The 24,174-nt window shown below is 29.4% G+C and overlaps 5 protein-coding genes across 5 annotated transcripts; 3 read left to right on the top strand and 2 right to left on the bottom strand.

Moving 5' to 3' along the window:
• Window positions 1-688: 688 nt before the first annotated feature.
• On the bottom strand, window positions 689-1,736 carry LOC112681145. Its single transcript, XM_025551409.1, has 2 exons — window positions 1,725-1,736; window positions 689-1,477 (listed from the first exon to the last, which is right to left on the bottom strand). The coding sequence occupies exons 1-2, from the start codon at window positions 1,734-1,736 to the stop codon at window positions 689-691; spliced, it is 801 nt and encodes a 266-aa protein (XP_025407194.1).
• A 4,512-nt stretch (window positions 1,737-6,248) lies between these two features.
• Window positions 6,249-6,657, top strand: LOC112681146 (protein FAM200A-like). The gene is made up of 2 exons (XM_025551410.1): window positions 6,249-6,255; window positions 6,338-6,657. The coding sequence occupies exons 1-2, from the start codon at window positions 6,249-6,251 to the stop codon at window positions 6,655-6,657; spliced, it is 327 nt and encodes a 108-aa protein (XP_025407195.1).
• A 119-nt stretch (window positions 6,658-6,776) lies between these two features.
• On the top strand, window positions 6,777-8,589 carry LOC112681147 (zinc finger BED domain-containing protein 5-like). Its single transcript, XM_025551411.1, has 2 exons — window positions 6,777-7,580; window positions 8,536-8,589. The coding sequence occupies exons 1-2, from the start codon at window positions 6,777-6,779 to the stop codon at window positions 8,587-8,589; spliced, it is 858 nt and encodes a 285-aa protein (XP_025407196.1).
• A 4,877-nt stretch (window positions 8,590-13,466) lies between these two features.
• On the bottom strand, window positions 13,467-14,505 carry LOC112681148. The gene is given in 3 exon segments (XM_025551412.1): window positions 13,467-14,054; window positions 14,142-14,327; window positions 14,410-14,505. Coding segments are annotated over 3 exon segments (870 nt in total).
• Window positions 14,506-23,050: 8,545 nt separating this feature from the next.
• LOC112681149 (protein GVQW3-like) lies at window positions 23,051-23,523 on the top strand. The gene is made up of 2 exons (XM_025551413.1): window positions 23,051-23,418; window positions 23,517-23,523. The coding sequence occupies exons 1-2, from the start codon at window positions 23,051-23,053 to the stop codon at window positions 23,521-23,523; spliced, it is 375 nt and encodes a 124-aa protein (XP_025407198.1).
• The last annotated feature ends 651 nt before the right edge of the window (window positions 23,524-24,174 follow it).

Below are 24,174 nucleotides of genomic sequence, written 5' to 3' on the forward strand. Positions count from 1 at the left end.
ATTTTTAACCTTCTGCTAATTGTGCAGCGCTAGCAGCAAACCAACCGGCAGCGCGAGCGCGATTGCGTATTTACATTCTGCTCGATAAGTAAATCAGTTACCGCCAAACGCGTGAGAAAAAAGCAACTACGCTACTTAAATTTAACTTTTCTAATTTTTTTTTAATTTAGTACTCAATAGACTGTTTAAATTTCAATATGCAAGGTGATTGGAACAATGCAACAACAATAAAATTCCTAGAATTGTATGAGGCTGAAAGCGCTATATGGGATGCTAAAGATAAAAACCATAAATTAAAACACAAAGTGCATGATGCATGGAAGAGAATTAGTTTACACATGAATATTCCTATTGAAGAATTAAAAACTAAAAAAAAGTCACTTATGGCTACATTTAGGCCTCTACTAAAAAAGAAAAAAGCGTCAATTAGATCTGGAGCGGGCACTGACGACGTGTTTCAGCCAATATGGTTTGCGTATGATATTATGGAGAGATTTTTGGGGACGATTTTTGAAGTCGTTGAAACGATAAATACGGAAGACGAGGTGAGTAAAAGTATATTTATTTTAGTAAACATAAGTGATAAAATATTATTAATTTTACACCAATAACATAAAAATGCAAATTATGTGAAATACATAAGTGCAAAAAATAAGTGCGTTATTTTTAATACATAGTAATTACCTACTTAATTTAAATTATGTAAATAATTAGCAAATTCTGATCGAATTTCCGATATATTGCTTGACGTTCGTCTAGCCACATTTGGTATTGTCCTTATACCTGACGATTCGGTGTGGTCTTGTCTCCAAGTACCATTAACAAGTTGTCCGTCCATTGCAATGTAATCAAAAGTTCCCGGAGGTGTGTAAATGTTCCGAGAGGATTCACTTTTTCTTAAAAAATTATGCAGCAAAATACAAGTCTTAGTAATAATTGGTACATTGTTTATATTGATTTCTATTGGGTTCTTAAAAATTCGGTAAACAGATGTCGGCACACCAAAAACATTTTCAACAATAACGCGAGTACTTGAAAGTTTTTGATTGAAAGTATGTTCAGCCGTGTCAATATCATGGTTACCAGGAAAAGGTTTCATAACATGTTTATGTAATGCAAAAGCACCATCCCCAAGAAATACATAAGGCACATTCATTTGTCTTCCTGGTAATGGAGTATCTGGTGGTAAATTAATAATATTGGAGTCAATTTTTTGCCAAAGTAAAGTGTTTTTCAAAATTCCTCCATCACTAATGCGTCCCTGGCCACCGATATCGGCAAAAATAAAACGATAATCGCTATCAACCAAAGCCATTAGTACGATACTATATGTACCCTTATAATTATAAAATTCGGAACCACTGTGGGCTGGACATTGCACTACGATGTGTTTTCCGTCTATAGCTCCAACACAATGCGGATACTTTCTTCTAAAACCCTCTTCAATGATTAACCATTCCTGTGGTGTTTGTGGTAACTGAAATAAAAAATATTGAATCAGCCTATATCACTATGTATACCTATTTCGTGATTATTATATATTATACTGTATTGTATTGAAAATTTGATCATCAAATGAAAATGATAATATAATTATATTAATAAATATATAAATAAAATAGGACTTCTACTAAACCAACTTTTTGAAAATTATTAAAAATTATTATAATAAATAATATCAATAATAATTTTTTAGACCTTAGAAAGTGAAATATTGATGCCACCTCCATCAACATCGTCGATTCAGTCCAGTGATGAAATTACTGCCCCATCGCCACCACAAGAAAATACAAAGAAAACTAATACACCAACCTGCAGAACCAATGCTTCGAAGAAAAGACATATTAATACGGACCACTATTTAGATGATGCTCAAAAAAAAAATTAATGAAAGTTTTGATACTTTGAACTATGTATTAAAAAAAAAGAAGGAAGATAAAGACGAGTGCGATGTATACGCAAAACTTTTAGCAAAAAAGTTAAGAAAATATCCGGGAAGAATGCGAGACCAATTCATGTATAAAATAGACGGCTTTCTTTTGGATAATCCCTATCCTGACGAACAACCATCAAGCGCCTACTCATATTATTCGTCAACACCATCTCCACACTACCAAAATTCTACTCCATCTCCAGCCAGTGATATGTCACATGTTAACATGCTAGAAGGGAATGAATCACAACATACATCTGTAGAGTTAAGTATGCCGCTGTCAAGGAACGTATCGCAAGGAGTCATGCAACCTACATTGAAAATGCATACTTGAACGCTGTTACAAAATATTACTAAATTTAATACGGAAAAAATAATTAAAAATGTTTTTTTTTAAAATGTTTTGAATGTTAAAAGTTTAAAAAAGTTTGTTTTTTGTTTTGTTATTAACATTATAAATGGGTAAAGGGTTATACCTATAAAGCTAAAAATATTATATTATATTATAAATTTTAATAATATTAAGATTTGGTATTAATATTGTTTTGTAATTTTAAATGCTACATGTTTTGTACTATTATTATTAATAAGTAATTAAATAAAAATTTAATGTATTAATAATTTTTACCTTAATTTGGTCATTGAGAACAATATTAATAGCTTTGCACACTTCTGGTACGATTAATGAAATGGCTGGTGTCGAAACTTTGAATAAATAGTGAAGACTTCTATAGCTATCCCCTGTTGCTAAATACCGTAAGGTAATTGCCAATCGTATTTTCGGTGGTATAGGTATTCTCAGTCTGGTTTGTTTTTTGATCATTGGTTCAATTTTGGCCAGAAGAAATTCGAAGTCTGCAAGTGACATTCTGCAAAAATTGGTGAACTCACCAGATTCCTCACTAGTCATCTCATTGAAAAAACTATCCATACTATTTCTGTAAAAACAAAAAAAAAGTAAAAATAATGGGGGAAGTGGGGACACGTAATGGATGGTGCTAAATTAAAAAAATTATAAAAATTGATCATATTAAATAATAAATAGATTAAAATTGTTGTTGAGTACATGGGTGAGTTGCTTAGCTATATAGGTCTTCTTCTCAATTTCTTTTATATTTTCACAGGTTACAAAATTCGCAATAATACAACAAGTACTCACAGTGTTCTATTACGATGAATTGCTATCATCCACCATATCTGCTGACGACGACGGCGTCTATTTTCATTGTTATTTCTTAAATTTTGTAATATGCTCACATAGTTATTTAAACTTAGCAGGCAGAGTGCCGAGGCTGCAATTATTTCAGCATCCTCCATCTTAATGTCGTTAGTCAATGTACACACGCACGAAAGTAGAAAGTACGTGAAAGTCGTTTTATAGTTACGCACGTTTTTTTATTATTATTTTTTAGTTATTGATAAGCATAATGCTGATAATACAAAGGCGGTAATCGATCGAGCAGAATGTAAACAGGCAATCGCACTCGCGCTGTCGGTTAACCAGCTGCTCGCACTGCTCAATTTACCGCTCCTAACGGGAGCGACGGGCAGTGACAATGCGAGGAGCATGATCAGCACGAGTTACATGTTCACATACTCGTGCTGCCCACTTCCATGCCCACTTCCCTGCTCACTACCACGAAAATGGGCTGAATGTAAATGAGGTATTAGACTCAATTGTTGAGCAGAGTCTATTGTACAGTGTACAGTAAAATATAAACAGTACATTTCGGTTTACCAAAAATGAACTAAAAAAATATTTAGGTATTGTTGCTTTGATGTCACTTGTACATTTACCTAATACAAGAAGCTATTGGAATTGTGTGCTTGGAAATACAATGGTTCAGGAAACTATGAGTTTAAAGCGATTTGAACTTATTCGTAGATACTTGCATTTTAATAATAATGAAACCGCGTTGCCCTTGTCACATGAAAATTACGATCGTCTTCATCGAATAAGGCCCGTGTTAGATCATATTAAAAAAAAAATGCAATTCAATTCCTATTGAAGAAAATTTGTCAATAGATGAGCAGATTTGTCCTACCAAGGCCCGTAGTTATTTAAAACAATATTTGCCCCTAAAACCGCACAAATGGGGATATAAGATTTTTGTTCTGAGTGGTGTATATAATTTTGAAGTTTATTGAGGCCTGGAGAATAACCCTGATCAAAGACTACAAAATGAACCTAATTTAGGAGCGTCAGCGAATATTGTAGTCAGGTTAGCTCCTATTATTCCTAAAAATCAAAACTATAAACTCTATTTTGACAACTTCTACACCACTCTAGCTCTTGAGGTTTACTTAAAAAAAAATGGTATATACAGTTTGGGCACATTACGAAGAAATAGAGTTCCTGGCCTCATTTTACCGGATGAAAAATATTTAAAAACGAAACCTAGAGGGTTTTCTTCTGAATGCTTGTTCTGAATGGTGGAAGTCGACGGAGAGGCTGTTAAAGCGGTAATTTGGAAAGATAATAAATGCGTTACACTACTTTCAACTTTATCTGGAAAATTACCGGAAACTGAAGTCAAACGCTTTGATAAAAAAAACAAAATTCGCAATACAGTTCCATGTCCAAACATCGTTGGTGTTTAAAATAAACATATGGGTGGTGTAGATTTATTGGATGCCCATATCGCCCGATATAGAGTCGGAATGAGATCTAAAAAATGGTATTTTAAAATGTTTTATCATTTCTTTGATGTTGCGATGGTTAACGCGTGGATTTTATACAAAAAAGTTAACAGTGATGAAAAGTATATGCCACTAAAAGATTTTCGTCAAGAAATAGCCGTATCATTGCGCAAAATTGGAGAACAACTAACACCAACCAGAGGGAGGAAACGAAAAGAACCGGAACAAAGCGAAAAAAAAAACGAGGTAATAAGTCGAATTTGTTTAGATTATTAAATATAAATAAACAAGTATTATTATTTTTTCTAGGATATCAAACATTTAAGCCACCAAGAGACGTACGGTTGGACATGATTGCACATCTCCCAAAAATAAACGACAAGAGAGAACGTTGCAAGAATAATGGTTGTGGCAAAAAAACATCAATTATGTGTCGAAAGTGCACAGTATACTTATGTTTAAATAAAACAAATGACTGTTTTTATGATTATCATTGTCCACAATGATAAATATTTTTATATAATTTACCTGCTACTTTTATAATATAGTGTTATAAGTTTTTTATTATTTTTTAATAAATAAAAAATATCAATATTGCAAATCAAATAATGTACTTAGTAAAAATTATATCTGTAGTTAAAAAAATTTTTATGAATAAAATACTCATCTTTGTATGCACAATGTTCCATATATGGAACAATTTAAAATTTCGAAATTTCAGCAAAACCAAAACTTAAAAAATTTTTTTTTTATTTTTCCTAATTTAGTGAAGTATACACAAAACTCACATTATTTTTTTTGAAGGAAAAAAAATGTGCAGTGTAGGGTTAACTAGAAAAAATTTCAAATTTACTAGGAAAAAAATTAAATGTAATTTTACAAATTTTTGGGCTCATAGACGTCTGGACTGTTGAGTTATAAACTGTCAACAAAAATGTTAAATTAATTGCATGTACTTGTAAAAGTGTACTTAAAAATTAAATTATTTTATATAAAATTGGATATTACCCTGGATTATTAAAATGTTTGATAATCTAATGCAATGATACAATAATAGAATAACAATGACGCAGCTAACTATTAATGCAGAGATTCCCAACCAGGGTGCCGCGAAATTATTTGAAATATTTTTTGAGAAAAAACAATTTCATTAAAAATATAGCACTGTGAGTAATAAAACGGACTATAATAATATAAAACCTATCGTGTTTCATATATTTTGTAGAAATATTACGATGTTTAATCTATTTTAATGTTCATATACCAGTTTCATTGCTATCGCTTCGATGTCTTGTGCTTTTATCTTATCTTAATTTTTGTAAAACATGTATCGACCATAGTAATTTAATAATATAGGTATACTGTATACTAACAATTCAGTACAATCAGTCTGGTTTTAGTCATCATTGCGAAACATATATATTTCATTCGTGTCTAGATATTTTATAATTTTATATAATTAAATTTTATTTAAAATAATGGATAAATTTATTGTTAAAAAACGAAAATTAAATGAAGACGAAATTTCAATTAACCATAATATTGAATCAACATCTGGTGAATCAAATCAGGCTAGTTCTAGTTTTACTGGTTTAAATAAAATACGTTTATATAATATTAGTTACTTAGCTATGGGATTTACTTGGTATGGAAATGAAAATTGTCCTTAACCAGAATGCATTGTATGTGGAGTAAAATTATCTAATGCAACTATGGTTCCAAGTAAATTGAAGCGTCATTTATTAAAAAAACATGATCATTTAGCTAATAAAAATATTGACTACTTCAAACAACTATTAAGTTCACAAAATAAAGAATCAGTAATTTTTGAGAAAAAGGTTACTATTCCTAATAAAGCACTTGAAGCTAGTTATAAAGTGGCAGAATTAATAGTTGAAAATAAAAAACCACATACAATAGGTGAATCTTTAATTCTTCCAGCCTGTTCAGAAATAGTGCGTATTATGTTTGGTAATGAGGCTGAAGCCGAAATAAAAAAAATACCTCTTTCGAATAATACTATTCGTAGACGCGTCCAAGATATGTCAGAAGACATAGAAAAAAAATGTGGTGGAAAAAATTAAAGCTTCAAATGGTTTTTGTCTTCAAATTGACGAATCCACCGACACAAGTGGTAAATGTTATTTAATTGGGTTTTATTAATAATGATAATATTATAGAACAATTTTTTTGTTGCAAAGAAATGAAAGAAACGACAACTGGTCTTGATGCGTTTAATATTATTGATTCTTATCTTAAAATATTAAATTTATCTTGGGTTTATTGTTATGGTATTTGCACTGATGGCGCTCCTAGTATGATTGGTTCTATAAAAGGTTTTGTTACATTGGCAAAAAAGTGTGATAAAAATATACTTGCAACTCACTGTTTCCTTCATAGTGAAGCCTTAGTAGCAAAAACTATCGGTCCTCAGTTAAAAAATGTTCTTGATGATGTGGTAAAAATGGTAAATTTTATTAAAATGAGACCATTAAAAACACGACATTTTTCTTTATTATGTGAAGCAATGGAATCACAATTTACTAAACTTATTTTACATACAGAAGTACGATGGCTATCTCGTGGTAAAGTTTTGTCCAGAGTACATGAGTTAAAAAATGAACTTATCGTGTTTTTTACTCTTGAAAATGTACCCGAATTTTGTGAATTATTAACGAACGAAAAATGGTTGGAAAAACTATCATACTTGGCAGACATATTTTCACACTTAAATCAAATAAATTCAAGTATGCAAGGACCAAATGAAAATATATTGGCATCATGTAGTAAGTTATTTACTCTTAAAGATAAATTAAAAATCTGGAAAAAACGTGTGCAAAAAAATCAATTTGATATGTTTCCTTCATTATCTGTAACAGAAGAAAGTTACGAAGTTATGACATTTATAATGGAGCATTTGACTGCCTTAGAAGAAAGTATAGACGAGTATTTTCTTAATTTAGATATTTCCAAGTATGATTGGATAAATGATGTAACAAAACTTAAAGTCTGTTGTATCTTTTTGATTTTGTTAACTTTTTATTTATCACAAATATAATAATAATAATAATAATAATAATAATAATGAATTATAATGCATAATATTTTTATTTTTATTTTATGATTTAACGGGCAATGCCCTTTTTACAAGATTTAATAACTGTTGTATTAACATGTGTGTAAAAGAACAAGGTGGTGTAAAAACTTATTAATTAATCTCATCACAATCACAAAATCTAATACTATAATAATCTTAATAATTCTAAAGCCTTAAATCTAAATATGTTGCGAGAGAGTACAAAAAAATCTAATTTGGATGATAACTTATTGGCCAGAACAAAAGCTCTTGAGAAGAACGTACTATTTCCACTATTGGTATTATATTTCGGAACTATGAAAAGATCCAAGTTCCTTGTGTTAATGCAAGGGACGCGAAACCCTATTTCGAACAGTAGGTCTGGACAGTCAATGAGGTTGTTTAAAATATCATAAAGTAACATAATGTCTGTTATTTGACGCCTTATATTAAGTGAGTCTAGACTCAAAAAGTTTTCAATAATACTAACGGTGTCTCTTGTAATGTGTATATGAGTAATATAAGAAATTCTTTTTAAAAATTTATATTGGACATTATCAAGTTCATTTATATATTTTAAGTAATTATTAGACCAAATAAGTGAACCAAATTCGAGGTTAGATCTAACCAATGACATATATAGGGTTTTTAAACAAATAGGGTTTTTGAACTCTTTAGTATTTCTATTTATAAAACCAAGCATTTTGAGAGATTTATTTATAATTTTACTATGATTTAGTTTAAACGATAGATCATTCTCAAAGTAGATACCTAAATCTTTGATAGAATTAACTCTATCCAAAGAGTGGTTATTTATTTGATATTGAAATATAATTGGATTTTTATTACGTGTGAAAGTTATTACTTGGCATTTATTAATATTTAGTGGAAGAAGATTTCGTTCACTCCATTGAAAAAAGTTATTAAGATTGAGTTGTAAACTATTTGCATCATTAATTGATTTAATATCGAAATATAATTTTGCATCATCTGCGAACAACAAAATATTAATGTTAGTATCAAGGACCGATGGGAGATCATTTATAAAAATTAAGAAAAGTAATGGTCCTAGATAAGAGCCCTGAGGAACACCTGAGGTCACCGCATACTCATCTGAATAGTAAAACGAAATTTTTACTGATTGTGTACGATTAGTGAGATAAGAGTAGAGCCAATTAAGGAAATTGCCTCCAAATCCGAAAGCTTTTAATTTATGGTATAATAATGTATGATTAACTTTGTCGAAGGCTTTTTGAAAATCCGTATAAATGGTGTCTACTTGATATCCTTTTTCTAAAGATTTAGTAAGGAAATTTTGGAATAATAATAAATTTGTTTGTATAGAGTGTTTAAAAAGAAAGCCGTGCTGATGGACAGATATGTTTTTAGAGATTAAATTTGATAACTTCTTAGTGATTATTGCTTCAAAAGTTTTTGGAATAATAGATAATTTAGATATAGGTCTATAGTTTGTGACGTTACTTTTATCGCCGGATTTGAAGGTAGGTGTAATGTATGATTTTTTCCAAAAATAGGGAAATACGCCGGTAGAGAGAGATAGATTGAATAAATAATGAAGAGGTTTCATAAGTACTGGGAGACAAGATTTTAGAAATATAGGTGGTAAGCCATCTGGTCCCGCCCCTATAGCCTCACTTAATGAGCTAAATGTATCTAATATATCTGATTCGGATATAACACACGAATTTAAATTAAGATCTTGATAATAATTTGTATACGGTAGCTCATGTTTCGCAGTAATAGTATTATTATTAGAATACACTGAAGAAAAATAACTTGCAAATAACTTGGAGGTATTCTCAATATTATCAGCAATTACACCATCTAACGTAACAGAGGATGGGATACTAGATTTATTCGATTTAAGTGTTTTTATATACTTCCAAAAAAATTTAGGATTTTGGTTTATATTATTTTCAATTTTTGAGATATAATTCGCATGAATATGAATAGATAAAAGTTTACATTTTTTCCGCAGCTGCGAAAACTTTAAATAATCTAAATAATTGTTCGTTATTTTATATTTTTTATGAGCATCATTTTTTAGTCTAGTTAGTTCTCTAAACTCTGAGTTAGACCAAATTATATTATGTGGTTTATTATTATTAATGTTTAGTTTAGGAACGAATAAATTAAAACAAAGGTTTAAGATTTCATAAAATTTAGAGATCGCTGCATCTACATGCAAATTCATAAGATTTGAGATAATATCGATATTTGCCAAGAATCGAATAATATCATTAAAATTGCATGCATTAAAATTATAAATAACGGATTTGGGTTGGTCATTTAACAAATTAGGTGAGTTAAGTGGATAAAGAAATTCTAAAGGTGGATGATAAGAGTCAACTAGTGGAGTGAGTGAACAGCCGGGAAATATTGTATGTAAGTGGGTATCGGAAAAAATTAAATCAAGGATATTATCATTACGGTAATTAGGAATATTAATAAATTGACTTAAACCTAAATAGTTTATATAAGAATTAACTATGATATTTGTTGAAGGATTATTAATTAAATTATTAACACCCAGGGAAAAGCCAGGCAGGTTGAAGTCACCGATTATAAGGATGTTATCAAAAGAATAATTATCTATAATATTTTCAACAACCTCACAGTGCTGATAATATAAGTCCGAATGGGTATTAGGAGGTATGTAAACACATCCTATAAGTAATCTAATATCATTCAATTTTAAAGACACAAAGACTTGTTCGATACCGGGAATACTTTTTACCGGGATATGTATACAATTCAAGTTACTTTTGACGGCCAATAACACACCACCACCGCGACTAAGAATAGGATTAACAATTCTATCAGCTCTAAAAATAGTAAATTTAGTAAGACCTAATTCATAGTCACTTATATTGCAAGATAACCATGTTTCTGATAAAAATAATAAATCGCAATTAATATTTAATACAGAATTTCGAAAAAAAGAGAGTTTGGTTCTTAGACCACGGACATTTTGGTAAATTACATTTAGTTTAAAAAATGTTGAGAATTAGTTTGTTTTATATTAGATATTGGTACAATTTTAGGAGTACCTTTAAAAAACTTAATAGTTAATCCAGCTTCACCATTTGAGATACGAGCGGCCAATTCATCACGGAGTTTCTTCATGTGTTCTCTCTGGTATTGTGTACGATCAGAACTAATATTGACAGAAGAAGGAGGAGCAAGTTGGGATAATTTCCGTTTATTTTTTAAAATATTATAGACATCTGCAGTAGTTGAAAAAGTTACTTTAATTGGACGTGGTTTATCTGTTTGAGTGCGGCCGATGCGAATAGTTTTAATCGGTATAATGTCAAAGTTAATAGAAATAGATTTGATAACATTATTTACTTGAGTAATATCATAATCGATACGATTATCAGACCGGTTTGTGTCGCACTCGGAAATATTATAAAAGATGAGATTATGTGATTGAGTGTTACGCTCATTAATCTCATTTATAATAAAATCGTCACCTTGACTTTCCGACGATTTATGCGAAGAGTTTTTCAAGCATTCGACTTCCATAAGCAATTTCTTTAATAATGTTTTCAGCTCAGGTATTTCTTTGAGACCTTGATCACAGGCATCGCAAAAGAATTTCAAACAACGGTTTTTTAAAGAAATGCATTTTAATTCTGTTGCTGATAGTTTTGAACATTTAGCATGAGATGATAAAGAACACCCATCACATTTAACGGGTATATCCAAATCCGCAAATTTAGAATTACAAACGTAACAAATTAGATCTTGCGCCATAGCAAATAAAGGTAAAATTAAAAACAGTTAAAATTTAATGATTACACAACCGAAACAGTACAACAGTCAACGATTAACGCGATAACGGAGCAAAATGCGTTAGACGTCTATATCGACCAAGCGTTAGAACTATACTGTTATATATAATATAAATAATTATATAATATAAATTAATTTAATAATATAAACTATTATGGTTTTACAATCAGGTTTATAATACATAAATAATGATACTTGTTGTTGAGTTTACATCTGCACACAACATATATATATATATTATTGGTTATTACTCCTGTACTGAAATATATTAGCGTTCGTACTAGTGAAGATAGGAGGAGACTTTGGTAGTGTACACCGTAGCTGTGCGTATAGGTCTGAATAGCAACGTTGTATGAGGCACTCGCGTACTGTGGGCGGTCACTGGACGGATGGTGGCACGTTCAACTCGGACGGCGACGGCTCACATTTTCGGTGGTGACGGCTCCTGCGCTCTTCGGCGGTACGGGTGACTGTTTCGCTGCTGACTCTCTGCTTACGGGATAATAGAAGTACCTGGGATAGCTATGTATTAGGCAATACGTATGGTACGGTGATTACTTCGAATCAATCGTACCCATATGCTTAATCAACTCAATTCAATTCGTTTCAATTCGATCGCATTACTTTAAACACTAATGAGTAATGACAAATTGTTTGAGGCTATATCGGCCATAATTGATACTTCAATTTTTACATTGTAATACACTGTTTATAATGTCTATTGATCTCAGAATCAATAATTAAAATATTATATTATGGTTCAAATCGTCGTTGTGTTATTCAATTTAAATAATCTAGTTAGCCTATTCAATGGGCTCACTACAGCCCTAACTTTTGAACATGACATTGTGTACACAATATTTACTAACCGCTACCCCATTATAGAAATCCTTAACTATTGAAAGACTAAATTTACAGTCCCAAAAAGATTTCTTATCACAATTTTAAAAATGATGATAATGAATAGGCACATAACCATGGTTCGGGTTTCCAAGTGCTACCAATAATATTGCAGACAAAATAATGAAGTTATGTATTATTATTTTCTTATTTATATACAAAAATTAGAAATCCAAACCGTTCAACATCACGGTGGTTTTCGTAAGCCATACATAGTAATTATCTATCTAGTATGTTCATTTTTTTTTTTTTAATAAAGCTGTTTAATTTCTAGGGTAGTTACAACTTGCAATACTGAAAAAAATGCATCGACAAAAAAGAAAAATCGTTGGAAGCACAATGTTTTTGAAACCAACTATTTTTTCTGGTAAAATTAATAATAAATACTGCTACTTACCCATGGGATGCTTTGCCCCTACCTGACTTAAGGTATTTGAATTTCAAAATAAAATTATTAAATTTAGGTGACAATATTGAAAATTGCGTTTATGATGTACAAATTTTCAATAAATAATCTTAAATTTTTCAATATTTAATCAACTGATTGGTGGTGATTCCTTCTTTCAAAATTTAAAATCGATTAAGAATAACTGTTTTTATTATATTTATGAAATATTATCAACAAACATTCAATCAATACCGGTACATTTTTTTAAAATTATTAATCATCTCTTATCTGTAATCTGTGTATGTTATTACTTAATCATAATTTTTAGCTTATTAGTTGGTATTACCAATACAAACTGGAATAAACTCATTATCAAAAACAATATTTTTTAATTTAGAATAAATTGAGTGCTGAACTATGACGTCCTGGCACCACAGTATATGCACCAATGTGTTAGTTCTGAATTCATGGCAATCTGAACAAATATTAGAAGCGATACATTAAAAATACTTTACATTTTTTAAAAACATAGAAATTCTTAATTTATTTTGTTTAAAATCTGATAAATCTTTTGTGTTTAATATAATAATTATTATTAAGATACACCATGTTAAATATATATTACATTAAATAATAATAATATCACTACATTAAATATTTATTTTGCTATTTATAAGGTACAACTCATTATTCTGATATACAAACGTAAATTAAATAACCCACAACCCAATTTTAGTATGTGTTGAATATCCATCTAGTATGAGTAACACTGGTCTATCTTTAAAAGCATTAGTAAAAATTATAAACTTTTCTAACCAGCGTTCAAAAATTTCTTTCTGCATCCATCCAGATTTATGAAACTCAGCAAATGATCCAGGTGGATCATTTCGCATAAATTCCAAATTATGCCGTTGTCTAGGAAAAACAAAAAGTGGTGGCATAAAAGAACCTGCTGCACTCATACATATCTCAACCGTAATAGTTTCACCACGCTCTGCTGAAGTCACAGCGCCTACTTGTTTCCTTCCTTTAGAAGCAATAATTTTTGATTTGCATTTAGGCACAGAAGAGATACCGGTTTCATCACAATTAAAAATACGGTCAGCACTAAACTTATATGTATCTAATAACCCTCCAAGAAGCTCATAAAACGTACTTACAACAACTTTATTAAAACCCATAGCTCGTGCAATTGAAGTGGCTTCTGGTTTCCTAAGTGATAGTTCAGGATGTCTCGCCATGAAGCATCTGTACCAATCATACCCAGCAATTTCTTTTTTTCGTAAAAAATTGTTTTTCTTATTGTTTTAATTATTAATTTTTAATTATTAATATTTTAAATTATTATATATATATTTATATTATTATTTATTTTTAATTATTACTTATTGTTCAAGCTAATATGCAATTTTTCGTAAATCTATTGACGTTAGTCCAAATAAACGTCCTTCTATAAGTTGAAGATAGGATACCAGTTCAGTTTCTTCAGCAGTTGAAAACACTTTATATATCGGTCCTAATGCCACTTTGTTCCCAGTGTCATAACTAGGATTTAAGTTTTTTTGTTTAATCTAAATAACATTCAATTTACATATAAGTAAGTAGGTATATTAAATAAAATAATAATAATAATATAGTAAGATTGTATCTAACCTTTCTTTCTAGAGTGCTTTTAGGTACATTAAATTCGATACAGGCATTACGAAATGTCATGCGTTTATCCATTACTTCTTTCACAGCCTTCCTCATATTTTCTGAATCTCAATTGTGGCGTTTGGAAACTCTGACTCTTGAACGAGGCATTTCTTAAAATTAAATTATTTAGAAATTCTTTAAAACACAAATAATAAATTGTAAAACTTGATTTAAAATATTAATAAATTTAAATATTATACCTATTATTTATGTTAATATAATATATCATAAAATAGTTTAAATAATAATTTAAATTTCTTACATTTGTTCAAGAGCATTATTAATAAATAGAATAGAATAATTAAATTAAATGTATTAAATTATAATATATGAAAAAATGAATTGATATAAGATGGTACATGTCTTCGTCTTGCCCCATTGCATTTTTTCCGTCTTACCTCAAACAATAATAATTTAACTAAACGTTTCTATTTAATTTACAATAAGAATGAACTCTACCAAATTTGCATTGATCGAAAACTAGTAATATTTGCCATTAAAAATTATATAGATGTAATTAAGAATAAACAATTATTTACTTACTTAATCACTATTTGATGTCTGCAAAATTGTACATCGCCTATTGCCGTTATATTGAATACGCACGTGCACCGTATCACTTTAATTATTTGTTGATATTAAATAATATTATTATAGTGTGACCAACATACCACATTTTTTGTAAAAAAAAATTTTCACAACAATCAATAGTTTTCAAGATACAACGATGTCCTATTTTACCTCTAGTCCTCGTCTTACCCAGGTTTCCCCTAGAGGCAGTACAAAATAAAGAAATGGGCTATTTAAAAGCTTCAAAAACGTTTAATGTAAGAAATAATATTAAAATTATGTGCTTATACTATTGATGTACATTAGCTTGTATAAGGTTACAAAACCACCTCTATTTCAATTTATAGGTTCCCAGAACAACAATAGAAAGTATGTTAAAAGCAATAATGTTGACGAAATTATAAATAGCAGACTAGGCAGAAAGTCGGCATTACCTTTGAGCATTGAAAATGAACTTGTTAAATAATGTTTAGTTATCGAAGAAAAATATTTTGGATTAAGAGCAGCAGACATCAAAATCTTAGCATATCAGTTGGCTATTCAAAATAACATTACTCATCCATTTTCAAATAACACTTTTATGGGAGGTAAAAAATGGTTGAATAATTTTCTTAAACTTCATCCTGTACTTTCACTTCGCAAACCAGAAGCCGCATTACTTGCTAGAATAAAAGGTTTTACAAAAGAAAATGTTGAATCATTTTATACAATATTGGAAATACAATTAGAAAATGTCAATTTTAATCCTTGCAAAGTGTTTAATGTTGATGAAACAGGGATTACTATTGATCAACATAAGCAAACAAAAATTATTGGTATGAAAGGGAAAAAACAGGTTTCTAAAGTAACATCAGCTGAAAGAGGTTCATTTATGACTCTAGTGATATGTATGAGTGCATCTGGAATATATGTACCACCCCTAATAATATTTCCTAGAAAAAATATGAAAGCTGAACTTCTAAATGGAACACCTCCAGGTACAATATCAGCATGTCACCTATCAAGTTGGATCCAAATGGATATTTTTACACAATGGGTTAAAAATTTTATTAGCCATGTTAAACCATTTAAATCAGAGCCTGTAATTTTGATACTTGGCGGACACTATTCACACACTCGAAATTTAGATGTAATTGAGTTGGGAAGGAAACATGGAATCATTATTATATGTTCGCCCCCTCCCCCCCCCATTCAACTCATAAACTCCAACCGTTGGATGTATCATTTATGGGCCCATTTAAACATTATTATTCATTAAAACTTGAAAATTGGTTAAAAAATAATGAATATAAGTCTGTAACTGCTTATCAAGTTGGAGAACTAATGGGAAGAGCTTACATGAAAGCTTCTACTATTGAAAACGCTGTTAATGGATTTAAAAAAACTAGAATCATTCAATTTAACCCAAACACATTCCAAGACTATGAATTTGTGGCAGAAACCACTATAAACAATAAAGAAAACATTCCACAACAAGAATCTACATTAGTAGCCTCACCTATTTCACCCGTTTGTACCAATACAGAAACAAGTGAAATTATAGGTCCATTTGAAATAAGTCCACCGCCTAGCTTAACTATTTCAAGCAATAAAAGAAAAACTGTGGGTAAGTGTGCAGTTGTGACATCATCTCCGTTCAAACAAGATTTAGAAAAGAGTAAACAATCTGAACTGTGTCAGCCATCAACTTCTTCAGGGATAACTCATAATAATACATATTCATCAAAATCTAAATCAGTAGCAAAGTCATCAAAGAGAAACTTATTTCAAACAAAAACAAAAAAAAAATCCAAGTCATCAAAACTCCCTGTTTCATCATCAGAAAGTGATTTAGATGAAGAACCCAAATTAGTATCTACAGATGACGAAGATAGTGCAAAGAGTGCTTGTACTGCCATCAACCTTATAAGACTGATTTGAAAAATGAAAAATGGATAAGGTGCATTAAGTGTTTGTGTTGGGCTCAAGAATTATGTGATGACATTGAAAAAGGTAAATGGAAGTCTTATACATGTGATAAGTGTTTTGAAATTTGACTGACTAGTTATTAGAACTGTACCTACCTACTTAAAAAAAAATGTTAAAGTTTGAAATGTTTTTAAAATTTTGTTATGATTTATCAATAAGGACATAATATTAATTTGACTTACTTAACTAGGTACCAAAGTTACTATTTATTTTGTTTTATAAAAATATTTAAAAACCATAAGTCTGGTTTGTATCTTATGATTTATAATCATTATCTAAGGTACTGTTGGTTATTTAGTTATAATTAATTTATTTATTAGTAAAATTCTTTAAAATTTGATATGATTTATCAATAAGTACCTAAATAATATTGAGTTTTTCTTTTTTAACTATTAAAGTTACTAATTATTTTTATTTTATTGAGTTCATTTAAATATTTAATAACCATAAGGTTGGATTGTATTATATTAATTTATAATTAACATACTGTTGGTTATTTTGTTGTTGGATTATTACTTTAAAGTACTAATTATTATTTTGTGAGATACACTAATTATGTACTTAATTACTATATAACCTGTTTTAAATGAATATAGTATTTTACCAAGTTGGTACTTAAAATTGTATTTTGTTTGTATAATATTGACCATCCAATATTAGGGTCACCTACTATCCCTTATTAGGACTTTAATTTGAAATAATGAATTTACTATGTTTTAATATTATTTCAAAATAGATTATAAATTTACTTCACTAAACCAAAAAAGTCCTAAGTACTAGTAAGTATGCATAGATATAGGTGTATTAACATTAAAAATGCTGAAAAAGAGTTAATTTATATACCTAAAATTAACAGTTTACTAAAATTATCCCATATTAAGGTACTCTCCTCTACACTAAAATGTATTATTTTTTTTTTTTATTATTAAAATTTTTTATTGTAAAATATAAATAAGATGTTTGACATATTATTAAATGTTTACAATAAAGTATCAACCTCCTTTAAGCAATGCTTGTGTTGGTGGTAGAGAGTTACATTACATAATAATAAACAAAATTACATACAAATAAACCTAATTCGAATTACTTAAATAAAAAGATAGAGTAACATAATAAATTTCATAATTAACTTTCAATGTTTCATATCTTATTCCATACATAATTATATAAAATTGAAAATGTATTAATTTATTTTTATAGAACTATCAGTGAAAATAACCACGAGTTAAGTTGTTTTTTAATGCACGTAATACTAAGATTCTCAATTGAGTAGTAGATGAGTTTTTTTATATGTAAAAGTATTGCATTATAATAATTAGGGCCCAAATAATCAACAAAATTTTGACCAAAATATTTTTTACAATAAAATACTTTGACATCAAAGGCCATTAATTCACTTTTTTTTCTTATATTTTCCACAACAAAAAAATGTTCATAATTTTTTATTATGTACATAGTAGATACTTTTTTATAGACACTCTCGACTGGTAACACATTCAACAGCTTAAAATTTTCACCAGTTGAACCTATTAAATTATTTCTACCTAAACAAATTCTGATAATTTTTCTTTGAAATAAAATTAGTGGTATAACCGCGTTTTCATTCAAACCTCCCCATACCAACAAACCATACTGAAATATTGCCTGGAATAATGATAAATAAATTATATGCATCACGTTCACAAGTAGGAAATTCCTTAATTTAAAAAAGCTAAACGATAATGTACGCATGCGCATAACAATAGTCTTTACATGCAAATTCCATCTCATATTTTTATCAAAAGTTAAGCCCAAATATCTTCTACTAGAAACCATGTATATTTTATGACACATGTTGTCATTACAGTTATCTCTATTCCCCCAAAAACAGAGTTTTAAATCATCATGATTGTTTTCTTCTTTGTTTATTGAAAAATTTATAAAATTAGTTGTTTTATAATTTATTGATAGTTTCCTATGATTTAGATAGTTAATCACTTTTTTAAATTCTTTAGTAGCTTTTAAACGAACATCTTTCCACGACACACCGGAAAACAAGAGACATGTTTCATCAGCATAGTTTGTGATTTGTCCATCAATTTTTAAATCACATATTGAATTAATATATAATATGAATAATAACGGGCCCAGTACACTTCTACCTAGTGGTACTCCACATTTAATACTCAATTCTTCACCTGAGGAGTTCATAATTTGCACAATTTCTTTTCTGTTATCCAAGTAACTTATAAACCATTTTAAACTACAATTATTTAAACCAAAACTTGGTAAAATGTTACAAAGTTCATTATGATTGACCGTATCAAAGGCTTTAGCTAGATCTAAAAATATTGCCATTGCTTTATTGTTATTGTCAAACGCATTATATATGAATTTGCTAGCACTGTACAGTGCATTTTTTGTGCCCAACCCGGGTCTAAAACCAAACTGGTTTTTCGACAGTAAATTATTATTTTCCAAAAACTCTACTAATCTATATTTTATAATTTTCTCTAATATTTTTGCGAAATTGCTTATCATTGATATTGGTCTATAGTTATTCATAATTTTTGAGTCACCATTTTAATATAATGGTTTGATAATTGCAAGTTTAAGTTTGTCAGGAAATATACATTCAGAAATACTTAGATTATAAATATATGTAATAGGTTCAATAATATTTGTAGCAATAGCCTTTAACGTTTTCACAGATACTCCATCAAAACCTGCAGCAGTATCATCCTTCCAATTATTTATTATTTTTATAATTTCCTGATTGTTAATTTTCTCTTTAAAAATCATGTCAAATGAGGCTTTTGTGTTTGGTTCATAATAAATAAAATCCGATTTTTTTATTTTACATGCAATATGAGTAGTAGATATAGAGTAGTATAGTATACCATACTACCAATATTAATAAAAAAATTCATTAAACAGATTTGAAACTCTCACCGGATTTTCCGAAGGAATTATATAAGTTCATTGTTATGGATTAAAGTTTTAATTGCATCACCTTTATTAATTTTAGACAATGTGAACTCTTTTATTAATTTCCATTATAATTTTGGACTATATGATACATCAGTAATTTTTTTTTTATAAAAATTATTTTTGGAAGTTCTTAAAACTCTAGTGAAAATATTTCTGTATTTTATATAATATGATCGCAAATTATCATTGTTAGGGTGTTTTTTTACTTTTAAAGATAATGCATTTTTTCTACGTAAAGAGCGTAATAGACCAGGCGTCATCCATTCCTTTATATGATTATTTTTCACATTAGATTCTTTAAATGTTGTCACCGAATTTATCGCACGAACAATCTTTTCAAAAAAAATATAACAATCATTAACATTAGTGTTAGCTAACTCTGACCAGTTTTCTAATTTTAACAATTCATTTAATTTATTATAATCAATTGTTTTGTAAACATTATTACCAAGTGATAATGAAATGTTATTAAATTCTAAAGCAATTACTGTGGAATAATGATTAGAAATATTTGTTTGTATAACACCTGCCTCAACTCTATTATCTACATAATTATTACATTTTATAAATATATGGTCCAAACATGAATGCGAACAATCTCAGAGGAGTCCCAGTACATACATTGATAAAAGAACTAAATCCGTGTGCCGAAAAAATATCGAGATAATTGTAGTGAGCCGATCTGATCAGAACTGACTCAATATGTTTTATGACGAAGTCACCTCTTGTTGCAGTTAATTACACGTCCGTTGAAGTAAAATAAAAAAACACTGTTTAAGTTATACATGTGAATTTATTATAATACTGAGACTCAACATAAAGTTAGCCCGATAAGTTAACAGTTGTAAGTTTAACCGTATCGGTCTACTCTTAAGTATGGTTATATTGTATCTAATTAAACATTGACACTACGTCCCTATTTATACGCAGATAGTTGGGCGTAGTGCGTAAAAGTAGTTTAGAACAAGGAAAAGACTCAAGGCTTTTCATTGTTCTTTACCAACAAAAATAATATTTATCTTTTAAAAACTTATACGAAAACAACTATCCCCGTTTAACTTGTTAGTTAATATAACAAATATAATATTAATATTCTTACTATCTAATGTACCCGTTTCCAAATATGAAAGTATTTTAATAGATAGTTGTTTTTGATAACGCCCAAGGCAAATAGGTTAAGGAAAAGATTACAAAGTAGTTTTAAGATATTTAGTAGTGACCTCGGTTACTACATAATCATTATTATGTTACCTAAAATATTAATATTCAGGTCACCAATTATCATATAATATCCATTTAACTTACAATCAGCTTTTAAAATGCTATTAATTGAGATTAAAAACTCTGCTATGTCACAAGACGGAGATCTGTATACACACAATATATTAAATTGAGTATCATTAACTGTTAATTTTAGTTTTAAAAAGTTTGCCATTAAATATCTATATTGATACATTTCTACTCTTAAATTTTCCTTTATAAATACAGCTATACCATCATTTTGATTTCTTTTAAATGTTGAAAAGTGCAAATTGTAACCAGGAATCTTATAATTACAATTATCTACTGTATGCCAGGTTTCGGTAAATATTATAACATCTAAAGATGAAAGGTTTTTTTCACTATTTATATACAGAACAAATTCATCAAAATGTGCATGTTACAACAAAAAACACTTATAAACTTATTATTAATAAACTCATACCTATCTATGAATTACGTAAATGATTCGAAATAATTGGTTTTATAATCTATTTAATTATTTAATACATTAATGTTATTCATGGATTAAAGAAAAAAAATAGACAATTATTGTTAAAATTTAAAATTATAATAGTTTGGATAGATCTAAGTCGTCCTGGACTATATAGGCTTTAGAGTTTTCATCTTTTTTTAAAAATATTTTCAGATCTTTATACCATACAAATTTGAAATTATTAGATTTTGCAAACATTCTAGTCTTATAAAATAAATCTCTATTGAACGCTATCAGCTCATTATTAATGAAAATATTACCGCTCTCCCAGTTTTCATTCAGGTGTTTAGTGTTTAGTTTTCTTTTCATGGCAAAATCCATTAATTGTTGTTTATTTTCTGGTGAATTTAGCTTTGCAATAATTTTTTTCGGTCTATCACTAAATTTCGAATACATCCGGAAAGCATTTAATACTGATAGCTTAACGCCCAGTTTAGTAGCAATATTTTCGACAACTTCCACACAATTTTCATTTTTTTGGTACAGGCATTCTGATTATCTCCACATTGCTTATGATTGCATTTTGTTCTAAAACATTAACTTTTTTAGTCAGACTGCCAATATCAACCTTTAATTTACAATTAGTTTCTTTTAGACTTTTATTTTCTTCTTTTAATTCTTTGATAGAATTTAGAACCTCCGATAATTGTTTACCAAAGTTATCAAATTGATTGCTCATAAATTTAACTGACTCAGTTAAATTTGCTAAAGTTTCATTAGAGCCCACAAAAGAATTTTCTTCTTGCGTAATACTCGTATTAATGATCATCGACTTGTATTTTGCACAGCACCATTTCTCATTATTTGCTTTGGCTAATTTTCTGAGGTTAGTTTCTCTCATTCCACCACATGAAAAATGTAAATTGCATTTTGAACATTTTATATCATCGCCTTGAAAAATGTCTTCTTTACAAACCGAGCACAACATAATGAACAGTACACTTAGTTAAACAGTAGATAAGAGAGTGAATATCGATACGGATGTCAACTTGGTACGTTGAATGCATGAATGCAACTGCATATATTATGAATTATGATAATAATATAAATAATAGTATATAATTTACCCACGCGCATAACAGTATAAATTATATAACATTTTATACTTTTTTGAGTTTACTATTTATATTTTCCAATATACGAGGTCTGTTCAAAAAGTACCAGGACAAATGTTATTGCGGTTAATCTATACATGATAACGTTTTAAATTATAAATAGATATATTCCCAACGTATTAGATAATATTTTGAACAAAACCCGAAGTCGCTATCTTATCTCAGTTTAATATTATACGTGGTTAAATCTAGTCAGTTTGTTTCGATCTCCGTTTTCGTCATGTCCGAAATTAACGAACAACGTGTGTGCATCAAGTTTCGCTTGAAACTTGGTAAAAATGCAACTGAAACGTACACAATGATTAAAACTGCTTTTTGGGACGATTCTTTAAGTCGCTCCGTTATTTTCGAGTGGTTTAAACGTTTCAAGGATGGTCGACAGTCAACTGAAGATGATCCACGTTCTGGAAGACCGTCGACATCCAGAAACGATGATGTTGTGGCGAACATTTACGAAAAAGTGCGAAATGACCGCAGATTAACTGTTCGTGAGTTAGCAAATGAGGCAGGAATCTCAATTGGATCTTGTCATGAAATTTTAACAGAAAATTTACAAATGAGAAGGGTAGCTGCTAAATTCGTTCCGCGGTTGTTGACATCAGAACAAAAGGAAAATCGTTTAACGATTTGTAAAGACCTTAAAAATCGATCTGCTGATATTAATTTCATTAAAAACATCATCACAGGGGATGAGACATGGATTTATGGGTACGATCCAGAAACAAAGTTACAGTCATCTCAGTGGAAAACAAAATTTTCCCCTCGACCAAAAAAACTCGCCAAGTGAGATCGAATGTCAAGACAATGCTGATTGTTTTTTTTGATATTGAAGGTATTGTTTATTATGAATTTGTGCCCCATGGACAAACAGTCAATCAGGTATTCTATAAAGATGTATTAATACGTTTGCGAGAGAGAATCCGCAAAAAGCGCCCAGAAAAATGGCGAAGTGGAACCTGGTTTCTTCATCACGACAATGCGCCAGCACATTCAGCGTTGTCAATTCGTGAATTTTTGGCTGAAAAAAAAATACCTGTGGTACCGCACCCTGCCTATTCTCCTGATCTAGCCCCATGCGATTTTTTTCTTCCGAGATTAAAATCTGCGCTTAAAGGACAACGATTTCAAGATGTAGAGGAAATTAAAGCGAATACGGCAACAGAACTCAAAGCTATAACTTTAGAACAGTTCCAAAGGACTTTCGAAAAAATGGCAAGATCGCTGGAACCACTGCATATCGTCTGGAGGAGAGTATTTTGAAGGCGATGTCTTTAAATAATATGTAACTTCATTTTTGTAATTATTAAAAATAAAATCCTGGTACTTTTTGAACAGACCTCGTAT

This window comes from Sipha flava, unplaced genomic scaffold, assembly GCF_003268045.1.
Source record: "Sipha flava isolate LNK unplaced genomic scaffold, YSA_version1 18658_pilon_pilon, whole genome shotgun sequence".
Classification (NCBI taxonomy): Eukaryota; Metazoa; Arthropoda; class Insecta; order Hemiptera; family Aphididae; genus Sipha; species Sipha flava.

Bases quoted from the DNA above. Each gene is read 5' to 3' on its own strand.
- LOC112681147 (XM_025551411.1), top strand. From the start codon at position 6,777: ATGAAAGAAACGACAACTGGTCTTGATGCGTTTAATATTATTGATTCT. The intron at 7,581-8,535 runs GTCTGTTGTATC...ATTAATATTTAG, and splicing joins ATGATGTAACAAAACTTAAA to TGGAAGAAGATTTCGTTCAC.
- LOC112681149 (XM_025551413.1), top strand. From the start codon at position 23,051: ATGTCCGAAATTAACGAACAACGTGTGTGCATCAAGTTTCGCTTGAAA.